Source organism: Temnothorax americanus, unplaced genomic scaffold (assembly GCF_048541705.1).
Source record: "Temnothorax americanus isolate GAGA-0224 unplaced genomic scaffold, ASM4854170v1 Scaffold5, whole genome shotgun sequence".
Lineage (NCBI taxonomy): Eukaryota > Metazoa > Arthropoda > Insecta > Hymenoptera > Formicidae > Temnothorax > Temnothorax americanus.
In genome coordinates this window covers 6,800,652-6,822,831 of record NW_027509657.1, presented here as the reverse complement: position 1 = coordinate 6,822,831, position 22,180 = coordinate 6,800,652, and the positions used below count along the sequence as shown (strand labels likewise).

Below are 22,180 nucleotides of genomic sequence, written 5' to 3'. Positions count from 1 at the left end.
ATTATCGATAAGCATTTCTAATCACTTTTTTCCGATTTTTAATAAAAAATAATAATATTTACAAATGTACTCGTTCCAAAGGCTGAAACATCTTGAAAACTGAACAAAGGAACGAATTCAGTTAAGAGAACTTTTGAAATAGAAGTTTAGTTTAAGAATGAAGAGAGGTTTCTAAAGATAGAATTGTATTACGTCCATATTTTATAATTATTACGTTTTTTGTATGTATGTATATTTATTTGTGGCGCAGCATATTTCCAAAATCACATAAAAAATATAAATAATACAAAGGATTATTTTAACATCACCAAACCACTCGCAAGTTTCTCACATATTCGATAACTTCTTGCTACTAAGATACGATCGGTTTTATGCAAAATTACTAAATCTATTTGACTTACATAACAAGAATCAGAATATGTTTACAGAAAATTGTTAACTTACAACAATCTATGAATGTCATCACACACGATTTTTATACTATATTTAACGTTATTTCATGTATTGTCTTGGAAGATAAAATTAAAAGATAAACGCAAAATCATAAAGTAACATGTTAAGAGTTAAAAAAAAGTATAAACAATTTTTGTTTTGTCAATATTTAGACCTTTTTACAGCAAGCTTCGTGTTTCTGGATCCGATTGGGTAAAAAAGTTCTTTTGCATTTTTTGCAAGGAATTAATTGCGCCGTGTGCTCTTCCCAATCGATTTTTTCTTCTTTAATATCTGAAATGCATTATATATATATACAGTAGAATAATTTTTGAATTATTTTTAAAAATACGTACATTATTTATACAATTCCCCTTCACATCTCGTAATCAGTTCTTAATATTATTATATATAAAAACATCCTTATTATTCCATAATAAAATTTGTAGGTTTTGAATTATAAACAAATATTTAACAAATTTAAACAAAGAAACTATACCTTACAAATATGACTAACTGCAACACAATTTATTGATTTATTCTTCTGTTAATTGCTTTCTTCTTAACTTCGAATATTATCTTATACATGTATTATATATATTGGCACATTTAAAACTGAGAAAAATATAATAATACATAATGATTAACAAGATGGAAAGAGTTCATAAAAAAACGACAAACAAAAAAAATTCTAAATTTATTATTTTATAGACAGTGCAATTTTTTATTAATATAAGTAAAAAAATTTAACATACCTTCAACTACTTTTCGAGCTGGCTCGGAATGCAATTGAGGCTGACGTGTGTTCTCGACCTCCAGTGATTTCTCAAGCTTCTTACTGTTTGGTGGTGTTCGTGATAATACATGTCTTGGTTTCATTGGATTAAATATTACCTGTAAATATAAAAAAAAGAATAAATTAATATGTTAATAAATCAACCTTGTTAAGCAAAAAAGAAATAAATACCTTGTAGAATCTTACAGAATTATAGTTATTAGTTCTTTTGGCGGATAATTTTTTAGATCGTTATGTAAATATGATATTTAAATAACTTTTTGAATTTAAAATATCATTCCAAGTTTCTACGATATTTAAAAAAATAACTCAATGTAGAAGATAAATGATTTTTGGTAAACATGAATTATATGTATCTTGTACAATTTTCTAAGATACTCTAAAAACTTTCTACCTTTTCCATTGATTCTGGCTGCTTTTTATCGTTCTCTTCTTTGTTCTCCCTTCTCTTTTTTTTCAATTCCACATTATTGACATTTTCTATGTTTGTTTGGGAGTTCTTGGCAATTGTGTTCTTTTCCTTAGGAGTAAAACAAATATCACTAAATTGATCTTCTTCGAGGTCTTTGTAAAGCTCTCTCACCTCTGGACTAAACAAGCCTCTATTGTTTTTAATTCTTCCAACAGCTTCGTTTTCCTCTTTTTGTTTCTTAGGAGTTTCCATATCAGTTCCATTAACATTTTCTTTGTTTTCTTGGTTACATGGTTTCTGTAAAATATCAATAAAATTTCTTTTCAAGTTACTATATACATAACAAAAACATCATACATTTGAATGATAATCTTACCTGATTTTGACATATTTTAATGTCACATTTACATGGTGGACAACATTTGTTGCTCTTCTTTACGCAACCACACATTCGCGAGGAACAACTCCCTTTACAGCTACAGCCAGACTTTTCAACTGGACTTTTAATCGTAGCTGTTGGCCTCTGAACACGTACAACGTAGTCAGGCTTGTTAGAGCTTCCCACGTGTTTTCGTAGAACATTATTTTCCAGTTGCAGCACTCTCACTTGCTCTTCTAACTTGGCAACTTCCAGAAGACTGTCAATATTTTCGGTCTGAGTACCAATGTTTTTTGATCCGCTGGAAAGTACGATTTCTCATGTTACACACAATGGAGAATAACAATAAAGATTTATATCAATATTGTAATAACGGTCGAGCTTCTTAACAGAACCAAAACAGACATGCGATTTCTCGTTTCTCGCTTACCTGGGCAACTTCGTAGACTTTGCGGATGGTTTCGTTTTTTTCATTTTTCCTTGTTCTCGAGACACTCCGCAGTAATTTACGGTCCGAGACCAAAATGCGACAATCGGCGACTGATGAACGATGACAACGTCTCGGCGGTCACGCTAGCAGATTCGACGGTTTCTTTCCCTTTAAATCAAACGTATCCAAAAAAAGGGGTCGATCTTCAGCGCCGTCTAGCTCGGAAAATCACGAACCAAAGTGAACCAGTTACCAGGTGAGGTGGATGTGTGGGAAGTTCGCGGTACACACTTTCATTTCTATTCTACCATACCATTCGACCTATTGGCTTGGAATTTGGACTTTGGAGGTTAGAGCGTGTGCTAGTAACAAAGCTTGCTCTCGTGCTCCTCTCCAAAACCTGACGAGACAAATAAGTCGAACGTCAAACGGGATACTGCCAAGATGTCACAGGAGATAGATCTGTTGCATTGTTATCACCGTGGTTGTGGAAAGAAATTCGATCCGAGAGATAACAAGGACGGTAGGTTATACGGTGGTTTTTCCGCAAATCTGCGATTACTATTGTTTTTTGACATTAAATTAACAGCACGTACGAGAGGAAAGACAATGCTCTTACGTCTCTTTCGCAGACGCTTGCCTTCACCATCCGGGACATCCGGTGTTTCACGACGCGTACAAAGGATGGTCCTGTTGCAGCAAGAAGTGTACGGACTTTACCGAGTTCTTGAACATCAAGGGATGCACGAGGTCGAAGCACTCGAACGATAAACCGCCGGAACCGGAAAAACCGCCGGTCGATAAAAGTAAAGCTGGCGAAGCGATACAGGTCGTCGCAAAGCCTCTAAGTAACGGAGCATCCTTGGCGAGACCTTCCTTCGACGCGCCACAGCTCGCGCTGTCGCCGACGATATCTCCCGTTCTGCTGGAACAGATTAAAGGGTTGACAGCTTTAGAAACTGACAAACCGACGGACAATACGGTACAGATAGGACAAACTTGTAAAAACAATTCCTGCAAAGGGACTTATGAGGGAATTGCCTCTGACAAGGAGGTTTGCAATTATCATCCTGGTGTGCCTATCTTTCACGAAGGTTTGAAATATTGGTCTTGCTGTCGGAAAAAAACCACAGAGTTTTCTACGTTTCTGGAACAGCCAGGCTGTACGCAAGGCAGACACGTATGGTTTTCCAAGGTATGTCGTTTAGACGAGCAACATTTTATTTAATATTTTTCTTTTATAATTTTAGACGTATGAGTAAAATTCATTTTTTTTTTCTCCAGAACATAGGAAAGAAGGCTCAATGTAGGATGGATTGGCATCAAACCGGATCACACGTGGTCGTTTCTATATTCGCAAAAAAATACCTGCCCAGTCAGTCTTTCATAAAATTAAATCCCATCCATCTGACTGTAGAATTATTCTTTGTAGAAGAAAATTCGAGATATAATCTTGATGTAGAATTGAGAGGGGTACGTGTCAGTTTTAGTGCTCTAAAATTTCGAACGAGTAGCTAACGAAATTTAACCGGTATTTTACAATGTACATTTTTCTGCTCTTTTTAGATTGTCAACGTCGAGCAAAGTAGCGTACATATGCTGCCAACCAAAGTAGAAATTAAATTGAAGAAGGCTGACATTGGTTCCTGGTCGAAATTGGATGTTCCCAGAGAAGCAGAACCAAAAGACCTTGAAAGTAATGAAAATTCGGCGAATCTCAATTCGCTAATTGAAGCTGTGGATCTTAGTGACCTTTAAATACTAACGATCTTTTAATTATTAAAAAACGTACAATTAAATCTATAAAATTGTAATCGTTTCCTATTTTGAAATGATTTATTCGAGTTTAAAAGAGTTAAGAGAGTTTTATAAGAGTACACAAGACGTTGTGCACTGACCGTTTTCGTGACAGTAATTTTAGCGCGATGGCGATACGATGGAAGTGTATTCAATTTTCTTTGTTTTAAATTAGAAGAGTCCAAGCTGTGAGTGTGTATGGAATATTGATATTTTTTTATAAAGTTTACTTCTTTTCCCATCTCCTGAAAGAAAAGATAGATTTAGTGTTAATAAACAATTTAAATTGATATTTTATCTCTCTATCTCTCTCTCTCTCTCTCTCTCATGGGTTCTTTCTTTTCGTATAAAAAATGTATCCATCCAAGTTATGCGCGTATAACAATCAAATTTCTATATTCTTAATTGACTTCTCTACTGTAAAAATTTGTCTTTGGAAGCAATTAGCACAGAAGAATATGGAGGTTCTGATGTATGCGTTGTACACTCATCTACCCTAACCTACTTGACATGAGAGACACGCGTGTCGATTGTTTATCTCAAGAGCCGAACGATGCTGGCCAGCGGATCGAAATTGCGGGTAAATAATTATTGACGCGATGACATAAAAATAAATTAACGCACATACTTATTGTGGAATATTTCCCTTACTTTAGATACTAGCGCTTCACGGTTATATGCAATCGGACGTGATCTTCAGTGCTAAATTGGGAGGATTGAGAAAAGGATTTAAAAAAGAAATAGATTTCACGTTTGTAAGAGCGCCGCATAAGGTCCCATCCCAGGATGGAACTGATCAAGTGGATACGGATGAAAATGGTGTGAAAGAAATATTAGTAAAATCACAAAGTTTCTCCTATCATCGCCCTGCGCGGTGATTGCAACGTGACTCGATGAACATTCAACGATTTGCTACGTATGAATTGTAGGATACGGATGGTGGTTCAATACAGAGGATCGTGTGTTTAAAGCCAGAGTACCTAGCGACTTATGTGTAGGATTTGACGAGAGTGTAGCTGTGATCGAGAAGGCATTCTTGGAACAAGGTCCTTTCGATGGCATATTAGGTTTCTCACAAGGAGCTGCTTTTGTCTCTATACTATGTGCAATGAAGAAGAAGAAAAGTAAAATAATATACATTAACGCATGTTATTATATGCAAACACGTATGCTTACATATGTCAAATTAATATGTAATTGTCATCTTCTTGCAGCACTACAAATTGAGTTTGACTTTGCTATTATGATATCTGGATTCAAGTCACTGTGTGCACCTCACGCAAAGTATTGCGACGAAGAAATCGATATACCTTCTTTGCATATTTATGGAGAGAATGATCAAGTCATTCCGACAGGTATGCGATCAATAATTTAATATTATTAATGTGTAACATTCAATATTACTATATATAAAATACTAAAAGGTTTAATATTGTTAATATATAATTCGTGATGTTGAATAAGAAATCTCATTCGATGTTTGGTTCAATGGTTAATTCTCAATCATTATTTGTATAGTAATGGCAGAGCAAATCAGTAGTCTCTTCCCAAATAAGAAGGAGGTACGGCACGAAGGGGGCCATTATGTGCCGAGTAAAAAATATATTTATAAGGATTTTGTAACGGAAATGCTCCCAGTTTTACTGAGGTGCGAAGTTCGCAAACCTTTAGTATTGTAAGAAATCTAGAAGTATTTGGTTAATGGTTCATGGCGTAAGGGCGCGCTAGTGTCGCAATGCATGTGTAGTTCATCGTTCATCATGGATATACGGAGGGCGCAATAGGCGCTTGGTAATAACTGGGCTTGCGGCGCGAGGCGCGTTTTTCAACTGTTTCAACGGTCGTCGTGCTGCGTGCAGATCCGTGCAAGTTCGGTCTTGGAGAGTCGAGTTAGAGCTCAGAGCTTCGCCAGTAGTCAATCGCCAGTTACGTTCGTTCCGAAAGGTATTATACGAAAGTTCATTAAAATATATATGTATATATACCCAAGAATCATCTCTTCAATTCATTCGGACATCCTTACAGTATCCTTGGAGAATTCAATTGCATTGCAAAACGAAAACGCCCCCCAATCTGCTGTCCAACAACAGCTACAAGGCCAACCTAAAATATATCGAGGAAAGGCCAAAAATATGATAGATCCAAATGCTGTAGCGCGTCCACGAGGCAGGCAACAACAGCCACAACCTCAAGGGCAACGAGCGCCAGGAGGTAAGCCAAAACTCCAGCTACCTTGCGCACTTAACAAGCCTACCAATATACCTACGTCTGATCAACTGAAATGCGTAGTCTTAGCAGATGACGATCCTGTGAGAAATCCTGTCTACGCTCGTGGTATCTACGTGTATGAAGTGAACCCTAACGGACGCACGACACCAGCCGCGTCATCCTTAATCGAAGTGAGTCGTGATGTTTATCGCGAATTAATAATAGACGACTTCAATATCCGGGAAAGCATAGTACCAGAATATCTGGATTATTATGCTACCGCACTACTGTGGTTTAGGATTACTAGGCTGAAATGTTTGGCTTGCGATGTGTTAACACAAGAAGAGGAACGACTCTTATCGACCATTACTGGATGCTCCTTTTGTGTACCCGAACCATTTATGCTTCAGCTGCGCATGTTTGGAAAAATCCAAACCCTAACCGGGGAACATCTCCGTTCGGAGTTTCCCCCCCTGCCTACTGAAGTCATTCAAGGCTTTGGAGGCTACTACGGACCTATCTCTGCTGACACTCATAATCTGTATGAGGAAATACCTTGTCTCGGAGTAACATCGGAATCCGTTCGTCATTCAATCAGTAATGACCCTCCAGGACGTTATCACTCATCTTTAGAGCGTCCTGCCGACAACGTAATACCTAATGAAAATCTACTCGGTTTTAAACCATTAGGTGCGACATGCGAAGAGGCCAAAAACTTGGCTTTTCACGCTGGAATTACTTCTGAAAAGTTCTCTTTCTCACTACCGAATACCGGAATTAATTTACATTTTATTCTCAGAATTTCTGATATTCTTGCCCGGACTAAAACTTTTAAAACAACTCTGCTAGATATTACAACAATGACAGAGTCTGGATCCATAACTCAAGCGATCATGCAGAAACCCATCCCTGCCACTGAAACAACACAAAAGCGAGGAAAAATCTACTCTTCCGCCAGTTTTGGAGGTCAGGATTTGGCCTCGGGTTATGGTCTCGCGTACACTCCCAATCTATTCAAGGAAGGACTGGCACCGGGCTTAGTTGCTGAGTGGTGTTGTATCAACACCCCACCCGTCGAATACATCGATAATCGGAATGATCGAAGAGACACTATCCCTCCACGTTATCGAGAAGAAGTGTTTACGTCCTCGACACAATGGGGCCAACAGTACCGACAACATATGGTACGCATGATGGTTACTACAAAACGGTGAACCATCCTCAGATAAGATCTCTGAGAAGGACTAAGAAACTAGTCTCCCACGCAGTATTTACCGTCCTTAAAACCATTTGGCAAATATAAGAAGCAATCAACGATAAATTTTAATTTATTACTGAATTTTATTCCACTAATTTAGCATGCAATTCTATTGGAGAGAATTTAAATGTGTGTATGAATAAAATGAATAATAAATAAATGCCAGAGGGGAATTTTTTTAAATATTAAATAAAAGTATGTAATCATATACAATATATTTTTTTTCTGCTAATGTCACGTAGCACGACATTATTTGCGGTGTGTCGTTACAAGTCTTATCGTAACGTACGGTTAATGGTGTTGCCATTAGTTATAAAACTGTGTAAGTTAGACAATAATTAATGGGATACAATATTACAGAACTAAAGATCATTAATTAGAGCATTATATTTTACAATTACGATCGCGTATTGTATATCAGCTCGGATCCAGTCTGCCTTATACGCCACTACCAACGTGACTACCGAACTTGCAATTTAGATATCCACATTACAGTCATATATATTAAATAAAAAATGTAATGTGTATTTTACAAAATATTGCATCTTATTTGGTTTTCCTTGCGGTACAAGGACGTATAAGCGAAAGTAATATAAAGCACAGATGAACAGGATATTCAATTTGAATTATTATAAAAAGGTATTTTAAAATAATTTAAGCTATACCTGTAACTTAAATGTAAGTTGAGGTATTTATATCTCGCATTTTGACCATAACAAAACACTTATGTTAATTTTATAGCTATATTAATTTGGTTTGATGCGCAATAGTGAGCAGAATTTTTTTTACTTTTATTATCACTTTCAGTCTAATAATCAAGTACAAATTAGTACTCGTCACATGTCCTTACAAGACTGAAGATCGCACGACTATATAGCATCCTCATTGAATTGAATATTGAAAAATTTTTTGCAGCTCTGAATACTCGTGTAAAGTTGCATGTATCTAATATTCATACGGTATTCGTTACCATAATATTCACACTCTAATATTTCACATACGTGGTACGTAAGATTTCCCTTTTGCCCCCCCTTTTTTTTACCATCCAGAGCTGTCCTGACGATTACTAAATTGCGCAGAACACAAAACTTCATCGTCGATTGACGCAACATCGTCCGCGTTATTTCAAGGTGACTGCTCTTGGCCATTGTTCTCTTGGGATTTCATAACGTCAGGGAGATCCGGCGGTAGTGAGAAGGGTGTCATTTCGAGAGTTTCGAACTGGCCGTCAGGCTGACGCAGAGCTAAACCGACTAACGCAGGACATTGCGCTTTTGCAGTTGACGATGTCAGTCCGTAATCCTGTAAAGTCTTGTTGTCCGACATTAGAAGGTTGTCCTTGTTAAATAGCTGTTGATTTGCCGGTGGTACTTTCATTATACCTGTGAAGAAGAAGAAAAGGGTGTATTAATTGCAATATTAAAAAATGATTTATTTTTTTATGAAACTTTCAGTGCTTTCAATCATTAATCAACACGCTACCTGTTATTATTTCTTAATAAACAATAAGCCTAAATCTTTCAAAAAGGTTACTCAATCTTTGATAACTTATGACAATGTCACCGAAATGTCCTCTTTCGTCAACAATCATTCAAGTCAGATTAGAATCAGGACCACGATAGAATAAATCAGGTTTGTTAAAATAATCAAAGAATAAAAAAAGAAAACAAATTAGGTAACAAAGATAGTAAGCATTCGAGTAAAACGTTGATTGTGTTGTAACAAATATGTAACATGTTTTAAAGCTAAACAACTTTGACGGTGATAGTGCTCAGCTCAACGGCAATGTGTGTAAAAGTCAAGGAAGATGTGTATCTTACGTTAAACGGTTCATTGACAATAAATGTAAAATTCTGAGTAAAATTATATAGATGAAAATTCCTGGTAAAAAACTCATTCAATTATTCAGAATATTTTTTACGAAAAATATATACGAATTAAATATGGATGATTTCTAGTATTTTATCTTTTTGATTTTTACTGTAACGTGCATTCTACATTTCATCTTTGTTACTCGTCCTAATTAGTTGACCTATAATTTTCCAGATTCTTTCACGTTCAAAATTCCTCGTCTCCTGGGCTCATTTTTCAATCTCAAGATCAAAGTGCTTCAAGTAAAAAATCTATTATTTCAGAAAGATAAATAACACATAAATTTTTCACATAAATTTTCTTCACGTTTTTATACAGTTTACGTCAAGTATACTATTATCGTATACTTGAGATTTTGAGATACATATATAAAATTACTCTATTCTCTATTAACACAATATACATGTATCACTGATTAGGCCTGACCCTGTGTTCACTCAACGAATCGCGAGGAAACTCGCTTTATCGAAGCAATAATCGTTCAATTACGAATCGCCGAGCGACGTGTCAAGAGGACGATCCGTTGTCACAGGTGTGCTCGCGAGAGATACGCGTGCTTTACCTTCGATCATCTTCTTCAGCTCGAGGACCGTGGTGTCGTCCTTCGCGTCGGTGAATATCGTCAATTTTTTTCGCCTGATCATTAGAAATACGTCCTGCAAAACGGGAAAGAGGTCGTCGTGAGATCGCGCTTGAAGGTTAACCGACCCGGACACGGAATCGTCGGCCGGACGCCAGGCATCATACGCAAATCCTCTTACCATTCTGATCCTAATTATATATACACCTAATATTATAATATATAACAATAGGATTAATATGTAATGCCGCTGGGACGCGCCAGGCCCGTTTTATGCCCCTCGAGCTCTTATGTTTACCAGCAGCAGACCGCGGACCTTCGGGTCAGGGGCCAGGGGTACACACCGGACACCGGACCCACCAGGGGCAGGGGCACCAGGCCGCGTGCAGTAACGCCAGTAACCCCAGATCGCGGAATTTTCCGACGCATGCGCATCCGTCGACCCGCGCGCGCGCGCGTGACCGATCACTTTCATGTAAATTAGTATAGTAGTGACACTTGACACAAGTGGTTAGATGAAACGCAAAAGAGGTCTGTGAACATTTTTTTTCCCCGAAAATATACATTGTATATACATTCGTACTCTGTCATTATTAACAATCGTCGTCTTCTTATAACGCTGTTCTTTTCAATTAATGTGAGAAGAAACGGGAAGAAGTAATCGCTTGTTCTTTAAGAGAGGTGCGCATTATTTCTCACGTTTCCCATTGTGCATAATTTATCTGGATAAGTCTGTGTTATAGATATTAAGCAAAGTTTATCATATTGTTGGGATAATTCATCGCATCTTGTATTCTATAAGTCGATATTGCGTTTTTGTCACCTCAGTTCACCCATAGGCATATCGCACATGTGTATAACGACGTAACCGTTTCTGTTACAGAAACACTTTAAATTTTGATGGAACTGACTGACTTCTGCATCGCTACACGTACTTAATATTGACCGTATAGAGTTAGGAGATCTGATGGCAGATCATAGGGAGGAGGATGAGGAATCCAAGAGAAGGACTTCTTTGTTACCCATCTTAACGGTACTACAAATTTTTATAGTATGATAGTTATAATTATTAAAATCTAGCATCTGGTATATATATTTAAAAAAGCACGTGTTTTATATTTTCTTTCAGAGAGAGAATATGTCTTCTTCTTCTTCGCATTATAACGATATGAAGGGGATTAGTGTGTATAGCCAACCAATAGGCGAACATTCTCCTTTCTTTGCCTCCCTCGTCCAACAATTTGTAAAGAATGTTCTTAGCTTCAGTTCTCAGTACGGCGGCAGTAACAGCATATCTTACGCCGCTGCCAACATAATTGGGTCATACAGCAAGTTTCCAGAGTATGGAGATTTTCCACAGACGTTTGCCATGGTACGTATATATTTTCTGTCGTTATTCGTTATCAGCTTATAGAAAACAATCGTAACTTTTCTGACTTTTTTGAAATATGAATTTCCAAAATGGGTGATAATATAGATACGCGAGATGAGGGTTATTAGGATAGAATTTAGGACCGTCGATTGCGATTCGACTATTTCCACATAGAGCCACATATTATCTTAATAATAGCAATCTGATTTAATGCTACGAGATCTTATTAGTTTTGCCACTTTTCTGGCTTACTTTTTATCATAGAGAACTTATGGACCATGGTGGGACAAAGCACCTTCGAGATCAATCGATTATGCGCCACAAAATAATATGGAGGTTGTGAGCCAAGATTATATTAGTACGTAATATTTGAATTTTGACAAATACGAGACTGTTAAAGTAGATACGCTTTTGTTGAGAAGAGAAATTATAATTATTTTTTCCTTCTTGAAGATGTTGAGTATGCTGTAGCTGTATACCCAATTAGAGTCTCTATATACGAAGTATATAATCCCGGGAGTGTAGTTCGAATTTGGGCTCAAGATCCTAACAATCGTTGGCTTCTATTGTGGAATGGACCGCCTCAGATTGTTCCTTCGACGTCACGGATGTTTTCCCCACCTTTACGGTCGTGTGATTTTAAAACTAAAACACTCAGATTGGAGTTCAACCACAGCTTATTGGACTATTACACGGAACTAGATGCTGTACTGCTCATCGGAACAACAGAATTGATACTTCCTAAAGATCAATCCCACAAACGGAGTATAACCACGTTATTAAAAAGCATCAACTGCAAATATCCATGTCAATGGGACATCCATAATTTAACGCCGGATTATGAAGATGCGCACATGGATATAATTCATCTTAAGAAAACATTCGATGAACATTGTATTACATTGCCAAACATGTTTTGCGATAAAAGGTATTGTAATCGTCAACGTTAAACACAATATTCTTTTTTTTTTTGTTAATAACGAACATAATTTTTACCAATGTCATTTCTAGTGGCAGAGTATTGAATCTTTACAAGAGCAAGCTAATATCTCAATTAGGACCACTTTATTACTACGTACCACCTCTTAAAGAAGGATCTAGTAGTATGCAACACTTTTTATCGGAAGAACTTTCAAAATTTACGAACAATCGAGTTTCTTTAGATGAATCCAAGAAGTCATCACACGGCAGTTTTTCCGTGCTTCCTGTAAAGTATTCTAAGAAATCTGTTTCTCATAATGTATAACGTCCTATTTATTAAGACTTTATATTTTACCTTTTCAGCATGAAATAATGATAAAAATATTAAGAAATTTAGACTTGACGTCGTTGTGTCGTATGGGCAGAGTAAATAAATATTTCAATAATTTAGTACAAGACCCTCTGCTCTATAAAAGTTTGAATCTAAAGCCGTATTGGCATATTATTAGTACAAAGGCGTTGCACTATTTGGCATTCAAATGCAAATATTTGCGACGATTGGATCTTTCGTGGTGCGACAGTTTTTCTGTCTCGGATCTCGAAAAATTTCTCGACACTTGCGGTAGTCTCTTAACGCACTTACGATTAGATTGCTGTTCGTGTATCGACGACTCTGCCATGCTTAAAATTTCGACGGTATGCAAAAATTTGAATGGTACGTATATAAATATGATTACTATCGTTACACATGAATTATATATAACTAATACGTACATTTATTATTATTATTTTTTTTTTAAGAATTGAGTCTACGTAATTGTGACTCGATAAAGGACCAAGGATTTTTATGTCTTGAAAATCTTGAATCGCTGGAGCGTTTAGATCTTTATAGGACGCGGATAAAAACTCAAATTCTTTGCAAGATATTGCGAAAAAACCGACAGATGCGTCACTTACATATAGGAGGCACGGACAAGTATCTGAACGTAGATGAAGTTGCAGTGGAATTGAGAAACTCGTGCCCAGATTTGGAGAGTATAGATTTATGGAAGGCACACACTCTTACGTCGCAAGGTATCGATGCCCTCGCTGACTGCAAGAATCTACGGGAAGTGGATTTTGGTTGGTGGTACGTGCGCGTGTCAGTTTTTTGGAAATGCATGTTTCGTCATTTTACGCAGATTACGAATTTAAAATCTATCTATGGGATCACGAATTGCGAATGTAAGATTCGCTAACTGCGAGTCTGCTACTCGTACAAAGCTACGCGTCCCAGTTTTTTAATTTATACATATTACTATATTTTTTTTTATTAAAATCTACGTTTCTTTCTCGTATGTATCTTGAAAATGGTTGTGCTGTTTTTCTGTTCGCACGCGAGGGTTGCAATAATAACATAGCTGTTGTTTACAGTGGCAGTACGACCGGTCACGGTGACAGTTTCCGTAGGTTGTTATCCTCCTGCGAACACCTGGAAAAGGTCTTTTTGGTTTCTTTTAGACAGCTGACCGAACGCGATTTGAGAGAACTGACGCTGTGCAAAAATTTAAAACAGTTGGACTTGTTAGGCTCGCTATACCTAACAACTGAGATATGTTACGCATTTTTCATAAATTGTCCTAAACTGGAGATGATCGATCTCAGCTTCTGTGACAATATTACCGACCGCTCGATTCAGCAGTGGCAGCAAATGTATCCGCGCGTGGCCATCAAAAGATTAAAGAACAACGAATGATTAATGTAGAATTTTAAGATTTAACGTAAGAGGTACCTTCGGAAAATTACATTTCCAAAAACTGCGCCAAGCGCACGTGACTGTTGAAAGAATAAAATAGATTTGCATATTTTATATTTAAATCTATTTTTTCTATAGAAGTAACGTTAAAAATTGTGAAATATTGAGAAATAAATATTTGTGCACAACGCAACTTTAATATCCGCATTCTTTTACCATCCCATGAAATATAATCAAATTATATCTTGCACATTTTTTACGTACTATCGTCGATCGCTCAATTAAACAAATTTCATTTAATCGTAAAATTAAAATGATCGTGTGAATTAAAATTGCAATTTCAAAAATGCGCTCTCCGCTACCGTCTACCCTGTCTACCGTCGAAGAAGACCGATCGTAGAGATTGGACAAACAATAGTCATTGGCACGGTCGGTTTACAGTATTCCTTGCGCTGTCTCGTGACAAAACTGTCGGTATTGGCTGCATTCGGCAGGAAAAGCAGAGTTTAAATTGTGCAAGTTTTCGTATTATTTTGAACGCGATGTAGAAAATACAACGTTACAAATGCTGCATTTCCAGATCGCGTTGCGAGCTAGGGATCAGTGATCTTTAACACGATTGGGCCTTATTTTTAGTTCCTCATTAATTTAACATAAGTATGTACATGCAAACCAATCACGTTAAAGAATCACCGACGTTCACTTCCATCAATGCGAATTAACTTCAATCTCGGTTTGATTCACTTTTTTATCTTTTCTTTTTAATTTTGAGAGAAATTAAAAAAAAAATAAATAAATTAAACCGAAATTAAAGTTACTTTGCAATTTTGCATCGATAGAAATGGACGTAAAGCCGCGTTTTTTTCGCGGCCATTGACGTCGCCTGGCGGCGACGACGCGAACGAGTGCGGGAACGACGGCTGCCTGCCGATCACCGCGCCGCGCCGCCACGCGCGCATATGTGTGTGCGCCGCGTCGCGTGCGTGTGTGTCGTCGACACCACAGTCGACACGACGGACGAACGGGTGGACGTGTTTTAAAACGTGCGGAAAGTGGCCGAGAGAGCGGAGAGAGAGTTGCGCGAGATATATCCCTGTGGCGACGCGGTCGCGCGGACACCACGTACGTCGCCACGTATCAGCGCGCGTACGATACGGGGACACCCGCGAGAGTTTACGTGCGAATGGGGAGAAGGAACCACACACGGCGGCCAGGTACAGGGCACAGGTACGGAACACCGTCCGTTGTCTCTCCCCCCCCCTCTTCCTCTCCCCCTCGTGGAATTAGGTTACCGCGGCGCGGCGACGAGCGCCGGACGGATCCGGATTGATGCTGCGAGACAGTGGCGAGGATGTACGCCGATATCGCCGACAAGTGCGCGCCGTGACCGCGGCGAGGGAAGTGTCCCGCGAGTTCGCTCGTACGTTTGATTCACGTCTCTGATACACGCGCGCTCGCGCGTGTGTATGCGTGAGTTTGAGAGTAAGCGAGAGAGAGAGTGTGTGTGTGTGTGTGTGTGTGAGTGCGAGCGTGAGCGTGTGTGTGTACACGCGCGCGCGCGCGCGCGCTCGCTCGCGTCGCGGCGTCTGTGCTGGATCTCGGATCTTCCGTGTCTTTCTCTTTCTCCCCGTGTCTCCCTCTTTCGCTCTTTCTCTCTCCCTCTCTGTCCACGTCTCCCTTTCTCTACACGATTTTCCGTGCGTGTGCGATCGTTTCTCGGACGTCTCTCGATGCTGCGCGAAGGCAGTAGTGGCAGTAGCGGCGGCGGCAATCGAAGGGCTATCCCGGCTATCGCCGTCATCGTCGTGTTGCGTCAACGTAACCCACGGCAGCGGCAGCGGCAGCGGCATCGCCACCACCACCACCACCACCACACCGACGCCTCTTCAGTAATTAAACCAAACAAAATGGACACCGAGATAACGATTGAGCGAACATTCGCGTGGTAGCTCTCCTTCCCCCCTCACCTCCTCCCCCCTCCGTCCTCCACGTTCTCTCTCTGTCTCCGTCTGTTCCTTCCCCTTCCCTCTCCCCGCCCCCCTGGCCCCGTCGTCCCCCCGCCGTCTACCTGGGTTTTTCTCGTTTTCTTTAGATGGACTTCGGAAAAAGAGATGGGGTCGCCGTTCGCACAATTGTGAGTCCCGCTCTACATCGATCGTCGTACACCGAAAGTAAATCGTCGATTCTTCACCCGCAAAGCGGACGCGATTCCGCGCGCACGACGCACGGCACCGGCGGTCTCGCATCTCCAGATACTCCAGTTGCTCCAGATCTGTGTTCTCCGCGTCTCGCTTTCTCGGCGACTTCTTTTCTCTTCTTTTCTTTCCTCCGTATATACCGATATCTGTGCGCAACGTTCTAACGCCGCTCCTCACCTCGGTCGCGAGAAGCGTAACGCGGCGCGGCTCAGAGGAGCGGATTTGTCTCTCCCGTTCGGACGCGCGAATCCGCCCAGCCGCACGTTTCTCCAGTACAGTTCTCTCCACGGAGCTGCGATAATTACGATAACCGTACAGGGGTGATCGTGTCGTTTGAGTTCCCTTTCTATTTGTCACGCGTATAAGTATACCCGCGAGTTTGTTGGAACGCAGGCATTCGACGTTAAGTACAGGCGCAAAGCGTGATGTTCTTTAAAGGGATCGCGCACGACCGCTGTGCGTGTATGCGTGTGCGACAGCATGAGAGATTATTTAAATAATATTATATATATACTTTTTGTCATTGAAACGCACGTATCAACGAAATCCTGAAATGCATGCTTCTCGAGGGATTCTCCTATATCGTCCGTCCGCGAGCGGTGATTCCTTTTTCCTGGAATCCTGGAAGTAGAGAAAGAGAGAGAGAGAGTAGGGTGTAAAATCTGCTTGACGCATCTGGACAAGATAAACGAGGATGCGTCTCTAACGAATCGCCGTTATAGAACGGTCGTTTCGGAGTGTTTCGTGTGTTTCGAGTTTCTCTCTCCGAAGTAAAAAAAAAAAAAAAAAAATAGGGAAGTAAATCAAGTACGCACAAATAACGGTTTATTTCGCCGCCGGGGGATCCGTCTCGTCTGTTAAGTTCCAGATTAGTCGTGGCTCGAATGCCGCGGGAATGCGCACAGCCTTCGGATCCGGGGGAGACTCGACGGCGCGGCGCGGCGCGGCGCGGCGTCTCCTCGACATTCGTCCTCGTCCTCGCCCTCGCCCTCGTCCTCGTCCGTCGCTCCCGCGGTCGCCGTATCGTTCCGTTCGCGCGCACGGCTGCCATTTGAGCGCGTACGGAAAACACATCGGGAGACGTATTTCGAATCGATACCTGCGGAATACGATTGGTTAATCGAATATCCTACGCGCGCGGCTATCGGACTTTGCGTAAGCTAAAATCCGATTGGTCCTCTTTCTCGTGTAATTTCGACTCCCTGTCTCGCCCGCTACCAATTGCGCGGTGCGCCTTTACCCGCGATATCGAATACCCGCGATGCGTTGCCATATTGCGACTCCAGTCCGTATAGCGTTGTTCTCCGGCCGTCTTTCTCCCCCTTCCTCCCTCCTTTCTCCATCTCTCTCTTTCCGCCTCTCCGTCTCCCGCACCGTTATTGCCTATCCTTTCGCTAAATTCGCATGACTCCGTATACACGCGCGCGCGCGCGCGCGCGCGCACACACACGTATGCACACGGATCCATAAATCTGCCCGTTGGAAAGAGAGCACCCAGCACCGTGCGAGCCTCGTTTCCATTTTTCTTCGCGTTTTCGACGAGCCGTAATCAAAATTTCTCATTGGCGTGTCGCGACGTCGATTGTTATCGCGCGTGCCGTTTCGTCCGTCGCGTTACTGGCGTTTTGCTGTTCAATCATAATACCGAATTATAACAACCACGATCCTAAACGAGATACTTGGAAACTATTTCGGCGACGGTGCGCTCCTGTTTTTGCGTTTGATTCTCATAACTATTTTTATACGCGAATCCTGGCGAGAATGCATATCTTTCGAAGCTTCTTCTTTTTCCATCGGTATTACGAGGCGCCAGACGCGGCGGAACACGATTACGGGATTAGAATTCAGATATGTCTTCCAAATCGCAAAGCACGAACGAGACTCGAAGTTATCGCCGGTTGCCGCGTGCTTCTGGTTTCCGATTTAACTCGCTCGCGACATCGAAATCGAACAATCCGACGACGTTAGCTTCGAGCGACAGGAGGAGCGAGAAGCCGCGCGTAAAATTCGCCTCGGACGATCCGCGCGTCGCGTCAGAATTCGGGGGGGTCGTAGAACTTCGTTTACAGTTCATCCACCGTGTCGCGTAACGTTCGAAGAATCAGAGAACACGTATAGAATAATTGTCGAAACGTTCGCGCGTAAGAACGCGCGGAACGCGCAATCGAAGCCGTCGGTCGCGTTCCATCGGTCGAGACGTCGTCAGGCCGCCGTCCGAGGCGAGGTACGGGCCTAAGGGACGATTCTCAATACGATCGCCGATAGGATGCGGTCCCGACACGCGCGGTGCGCGCGCGCGCGCGCGTGTGTCCGTGCGAGAAAAGTCAGATGTTTCCCGTCGCGTTTGTCTTCCAAAAGGTATCGCCGGACGATTAACGTTGGAAAAACGGGGCGGCGTCGCGGCCGGCGACGCGCGCGATAAGAAAGGCGCGAGGAAGGGACGACAGGTCCGTTCTTTTCGAATCCGCGCGAGACGCCGCTCCGCGCTGCGGTCAGAGTGAAAACAAATCGTGCCGTAATTAAGACAGCGCGAAGAACGGAATATCTCACGGTGGAGATCCTCGATCGATGAATGGCGGTAGAACACCGAAACAGTTCCCGTAACGTTTTCTCCCGTTCCTTTCGGGAGCTTCGCTTCTTCTCCCCTCCGCTTCCACTCGGAAGTTTACGCGCATCGAGAAGTGTCAAAAGGGGCGCAGGTAAAGCGAGCGGAGCTAACGGACCCTGTCGGGTCGGTCCGTCCGTTTTGATCCGCGCTTCCTATCTTCCGTCTTTCTCGCTCTCTCTTTGTCTTTCTCTCTCTCTTTCTCGGAGCGTAGCCCGGAGAAAGATATATTCATTTCGCTTCGAATGCGGAATACGCAGGTAAGACAGGACCTAAAACAATTTACGAGTACGCTACGCTCCTCGGCTGCCGTGTGTGTGTGTGTGTGTGTGTGCGCGCGTGCATGGCGAGGAGAGGAGAGGGGGGGGGGCAAGCGCGACACATACGAGTACACGACACCGGGCCGAGAGCCGGCGAACGAACCAGCGATACGAATGTACGTCTCTGCGCGCAACGATACAGCGTGCGCGCGAGCGCGCAAGAGAGAAAGAGTGAGAGAGAGAGGGATGAGGGATGTTGGAGAGGGCGGGAGGGAGGGAGGGAGAGTGAGAGAGAAAAAAGAGAGGAGGTCGGGAGATGCGCACGCCGCCAGGTGGTGCGCCGAGCGAGAGCGGTGTGCGCGGCGCGGCGCGGCGGCCTGGTGCCGTCGCCGCTCGTCGCTCGTGTGCCCGCCGCCCGCCTGCGCGCTAGAGGTGCTCGCTCTCTCGTCCGCGACACACCGGCGCGGCGACGCACTCCGGGAAGCGAGCGCGTTTTACTTGCGGGGAAAATAGCGGTAGTGTAGTTGTATAGCGTGGTGTGGTGGCGGCCTCCTCCACCTCTTCTCCGCCTTCTCCTCTTTCTCTCTCTTGCCGCGCTGGAACGGAGTAAGCGAGAACGGTGTGGAGCAGTTCTCCGCGCAGCGTTGGGGAGGGAGACGAGGCGAGTGAGCGAGCGAATGAGCGAGAGAGACGCATATGTATGTATATGTACGCATACGCGTCTAGATCTGTGTGTGGGTGTGGAATGATTCGAGCCTGCGGGACACGCTTGCACCTCGATGATCTGCACCGCCGCCGCCGCTGGCCGCAGCAGCCACCGTCAGTGAAAATCGCGTCAACGCACGCACGCGCGACGTACGCACGTACGTATGTATCTATGTGTGTATATGCATACGTGAGCGCGCGCGCGCGCGCGCGCTTGTGAACAGACAGACGGACAGACGGACGGACAAGGGTGGTTTTCTGACGAAACGCCGCTGGTAGCGTGCAGCGGCGCGTCCTTAGCCGCGAGATACGCCACGAGACGGTGCCCCGGAGCGAAGCGAACGGTGTTGCTCCTCTCATCTGGTTAGCTTTACGCTCGCTCGCCGCTGCAAAAAAGTGCCTGCCCACCGCTGGAAAAGAGTACTACTGTGCGGGCAGAGAGACGGTGCGACGCGGAGTGACGCGTGACGCGTGACGCGCTGCCGCCCGATGTCGGGAATATCGAGCGTCGCGGTGGCCGCGCGACAACGACGAATTCTCTCTCGCGGCAGCGGCGGCGCGGCGGCCCCGAACGGAAATATCTCTCTCTCTCTTTCTCGCTCTTCCCCGCGTCGTCCCTCGCTCCCTCTCTCTTCCGCGATGATGGCGTACTTTCCGTAGTCATCGGGCCCGTCGTTTTTCTCATTCGCTCTTTCTCCGTCTCTTTCTTTCTACCGTTTCGTCGCCGTCGTCGCCACCGCCGCCGTCGTCATCGATGTGTCGACGACGCGAGTGACCCCGACGACGACGACGACGACGACGACGCTGCTCTCACGTGAGAGACTCGTTTCTCGCCGCGACGCCGATTTCAGCGTATGCCATAACCCCGCGAGAAGTCGCCGCGCACGGGCGGCTTCCTACTTTATACGCGCCGTAAAGACGCGACGATGAAATACGGCCGCGAGCGTGAACTGCTGCCGCGGTGAAGGAGAGAGAGAGAAAAAGAGAAAGAGAGAAAGTATATAGAGAGTCTCTCCCTTTTTTTCTTCTTACCGCACCGTTCGTTCGTTCGCTCGTTCGATGCAGTTTCGACCGCTCGCTCGCTCATTCGTTCGTCGCTCGCTTGCTCGCTCGCTCTCGCCGTCTCGCTCACTCGCGCTCACGCACACGTCGAGCGAGTGTATTTTTGTTCGTTTTCCGACGAGACACGAGAACGTTCTCCTCTTTCTCTCTTTCTCTCTCATTTTTTCCCTTGCTCCCCCACTGTCGCGCGTCGCGCTGTATATTTGTCGGTGTGTATCAGGCCTGTACGTTGCCCCAATTTTTTTGTTTTATCCATTTTATTCTCTCTCTCTCTTTCTCTCTCCCCCCCGGCGTTCGCAACTCCGTTTTATTCGACGTCGTCGATCGATCGGCGATATCGTTCGCCGATTTTCGTCCCGCGGAACGTTTATTTCGCGGAACGACGGCAATGCCATATTGTTGCGCGTAGAGGAAACCGCGGGTATATATATAAATTGTTCGCGCTCGCGCCGTCGATCTCGCGGTCTGTCATCGTTTCGGTAAAAGTTGGGCACCGCCGTGCGCGATAGCGTACCCTCTCTCTCTTTCTCTTCTTTCTCGACCTTGCGCGTCTTCGAGTTCAATTCCTTCGGGCTTACCGAGGCTGTTACTCCGCGATAGATTTCATCGTTCGCTATCGAAAAAAAAAAAAAGAAAAACCGCTACTGTAGCTCGCCGAAAACGTTCGCGCCGAAAAACCTCGGTACCGCGTGTGCGTGGATCGCATGCTCGTCGCGTGTCCCGCGAGGAACGACGATGATTCATCGTTAAATCGTTAGACAGGATTGGGTGGTTTTACGCGGATATATATATATATAAATTCGTCGACGAGGATGTCGACTTATTTGCGCGCGACTCCGCGCCGGAAAAAGAATAGCGCTCCCGGTGCGCGGCGGAGTGCGGAGTGTCGCCGCGTCTTGCGTCTCGCGTCGTACAGCGCTTTTCATTTCGCCCCGCTGTCCGCGGCGAGTTTAATGACGCCCCTCCCCTCTCTCCCCTTCGTCTTCCCCGTCGGCGCGCTCCTCTCCGAGAAACCTCGATATTTCATTCGTGACTTTCGTGGAAATTATTACGTTCGCGACTCCGTCGGAATCGAACGGCACCCGGGATACGCGAGGGGCCGTAAACGCAGAAACGGCCTTTTCCGCGAGTATCTCGGTGCGTCCAAGTTCGCGACTT

The 22,180-nt window shown here is 43.3% G+C and overlaps 7 protein-coding genes across 25 annotated transcripts in view; 5 read left to right on the top strand and 2 right to left on the bottom strand.

Moving 5' to 3' along the window:
* Window positions 1-229: 229 nt before the first annotated feature.
* Window positions 230-2,643, bottom strand: LOC143904083 (uncharacterized). Of its 2 annotated transcripts, XM_077418362.1 has the most exons (6): window positions 2,450-2,643; window positions 2,017-2,320; window positions 1,812-1,937; window positions 1,623-1,748; window positions 1,188-1,326; window positions 232-726 (listed from the first exon to the last, which is right to left on the bottom strand). In XM_077418362.1, the coding sequence occupies exons 1-6, from the start codon at window positions 2,491-2,493 to the stop codon at window positions 602-604; spliced, it is 864 nt and encodes a 287-aa protein (XP_077274488.1). In that variant the 5' UTR covers window positions 2,494-2,643; the 3' UTR covers window positions 232-601. The 2 variants fall into 2 exon arrangements, with proteins under 2 accessions (XP_077274487.1, XP_077274488.1); XM_077418361.1 differs by having other exon boundaries at window positions 230-726; window positions 1,623-1,937.
* Window positions 2,644-2,757: 114 nt separating this feature from the next.
* On the top strand, window positions 2,758-4,536 carry Mora (cysteine and histidine rich domain containing protein). The gene is made up of 4 exons (XM_077418360.1): window positions 2,758-2,972; window positions 3,082-3,644; window positions 3,734-3,922; window positions 4,016-4,536. Exons 1-4 carry the CDS (start codon window positions 2,894-2,896, stop codon window positions 4,205-4,207), a joined length of 1,023 nt encoding a protein of 340 aa, XP_077274486.1. The 5' UTR covers window positions 2,758-2,893; the 3' UTR covers window positions 4,208-4,536.
* A 114-nt stretch (window positions 4,537-4,650) lies between these two features.
* LOC143904084 (esterase OVCA2) lies at window positions 4,651-5,930 on the top strand. Its single transcript, XM_077418363.1, has 5 exons — window positions 4,651-4,826; window positions 4,903-5,065; window positions 5,176-5,370; window positions 5,461-5,601; window positions 5,765-5,930. The coding sequence occupies exons 1-5, from the start codon at window positions 4,800-4,802 to the stop codon at window positions 5,923-5,925; spliced, it is 687 nt and encodes a 228-aa protein (XP_077274489.1). The 5' UTR covers window positions 4,651-4,799; the 3' UTR covers window positions 5,926-5,930.
* Window positions 5,931-6,054: 124 nt separating this feature from the next.
* On the top strand, window positions 6,055-7,867 carry LOC143904079 (uncharacterized). Of its 3 annotated transcripts, XM_077418353.1 has the most exons (4): window positions 6,055-6,190; window positions 6,272-6,457; window positions 6,536-7,144; window positions 7,304-7,867. In XM_077418353.1, the coding sequence occupies exons 2-4, from the start codon at window positions 6,379-6,381 to the stop codon at window positions 7,666-7,668; spliced, it is 1,053 nt and encodes a 350-aa protein (XP_077274479.1). In that variant the 5' UTR covers window positions 6,055-6,190; window positions 6,272-6,378; the 3' UTR covers window positions 7,669-7,867. The 3 variants fall into 3 exon arrangements, with proteins under 3 accessions (XP_077274479.1, XP_077274478.1, XP_077274477.1); XM_077418352.1 differs by having other exon boundaries at window positions 6,545-7,867; XM_077418351.1 differs by having other exon boundaries at window positions 6,536-7,867.
* Window positions 7,868-7,912: 45 nt separating this feature from the next.
* Window positions 7,913-10,501, bottom strand: Elob (transcription elongation factor elongin B). Its single transcript, XM_077418365.1, has 3 exons — window positions 10,346-10,501; window positions 10,147-10,240; window positions 7,913-9,094 (listed from the first exon to the last, which is right to left on the bottom strand). The coding sequence occupies exons 1-3, from the start codon at window positions 10,346-10,348 to the stop codon at window positions 8,838-8,840; spliced, it is 354 nt and encodes a 117-aa protein (XP_077274491.1). The 5' UTR covers window positions 10,349-10,501; the 3' UTR covers window positions 7,913-8,837.
* A 59-nt stretch (window positions 10,502-10,560) lies between these two features.
* On the top strand, window positions 10,561-14,385 carry Fbxl4 (F box and leucine-rich-repeat gene 4). Of its 3 annotated transcripts, none has more exons than XM_077418346.1 (9): window positions 10,561-10,695; window positions 11,048-11,197; window positions 11,270-11,536; window positions 11,801-11,894; window positions 11,990-12,464; window positions 12,548-12,743; window positions 12,821-13,172; window positions 13,259-13,586; window positions 13,871-14,385. In XM_077418346.1, the coding sequence occupies exons 2-9, from the start codon at window positions 11,132-11,134 to the stop codon at window positions 14,190-14,192; spliced, it is 2,100 nt and encodes a 699-aa protein (XP_077274472.1). In that variant the 5' UTR covers window positions 10,561-10,695; window positions 11,048-11,131; the 3' UTR covers window positions 14,193-14,385. The 3 variants fall into 3 exon arrangements, with proteins under 3 accessions (XP_077274472.1, XP_077274473.1, XP_077274471.1); XM_077418347.1 differs by lacking the exon at window positions 10,561-10,695 and adding an exon at window positions 10,702-10,845 and having other exon boundaries at window positions 11,294-11,536; XM_077418345.1 differs by lacking the exon at window positions 10,561-10,695 and adding an exon at window positions 10,702-10,845.
* Window positions 14,386-15,055: 670 nt separating this feature from the next.
* The window catches only part of Kis (chromodomain helicase DNA binding protein kismet), a 26,676-nt gene continuing 19,551 nt past the window's right edge, over window positions 15,056-22,180 (top strand). For 3 of the 14 annotated variants that reach the window (XM_077418336.1, XM_077418338.1, XM_077418329.1), the window contains exon 1: window positions 15,057-15,419. The gene's annotated coding sequence lies outside the window, so the exon portion shown is untranslated. The other 11 variants (XM_077418340.1, XM_077418341.1, XM_077418337.1 and 8 more) reach the window with 11 other exon arrangements.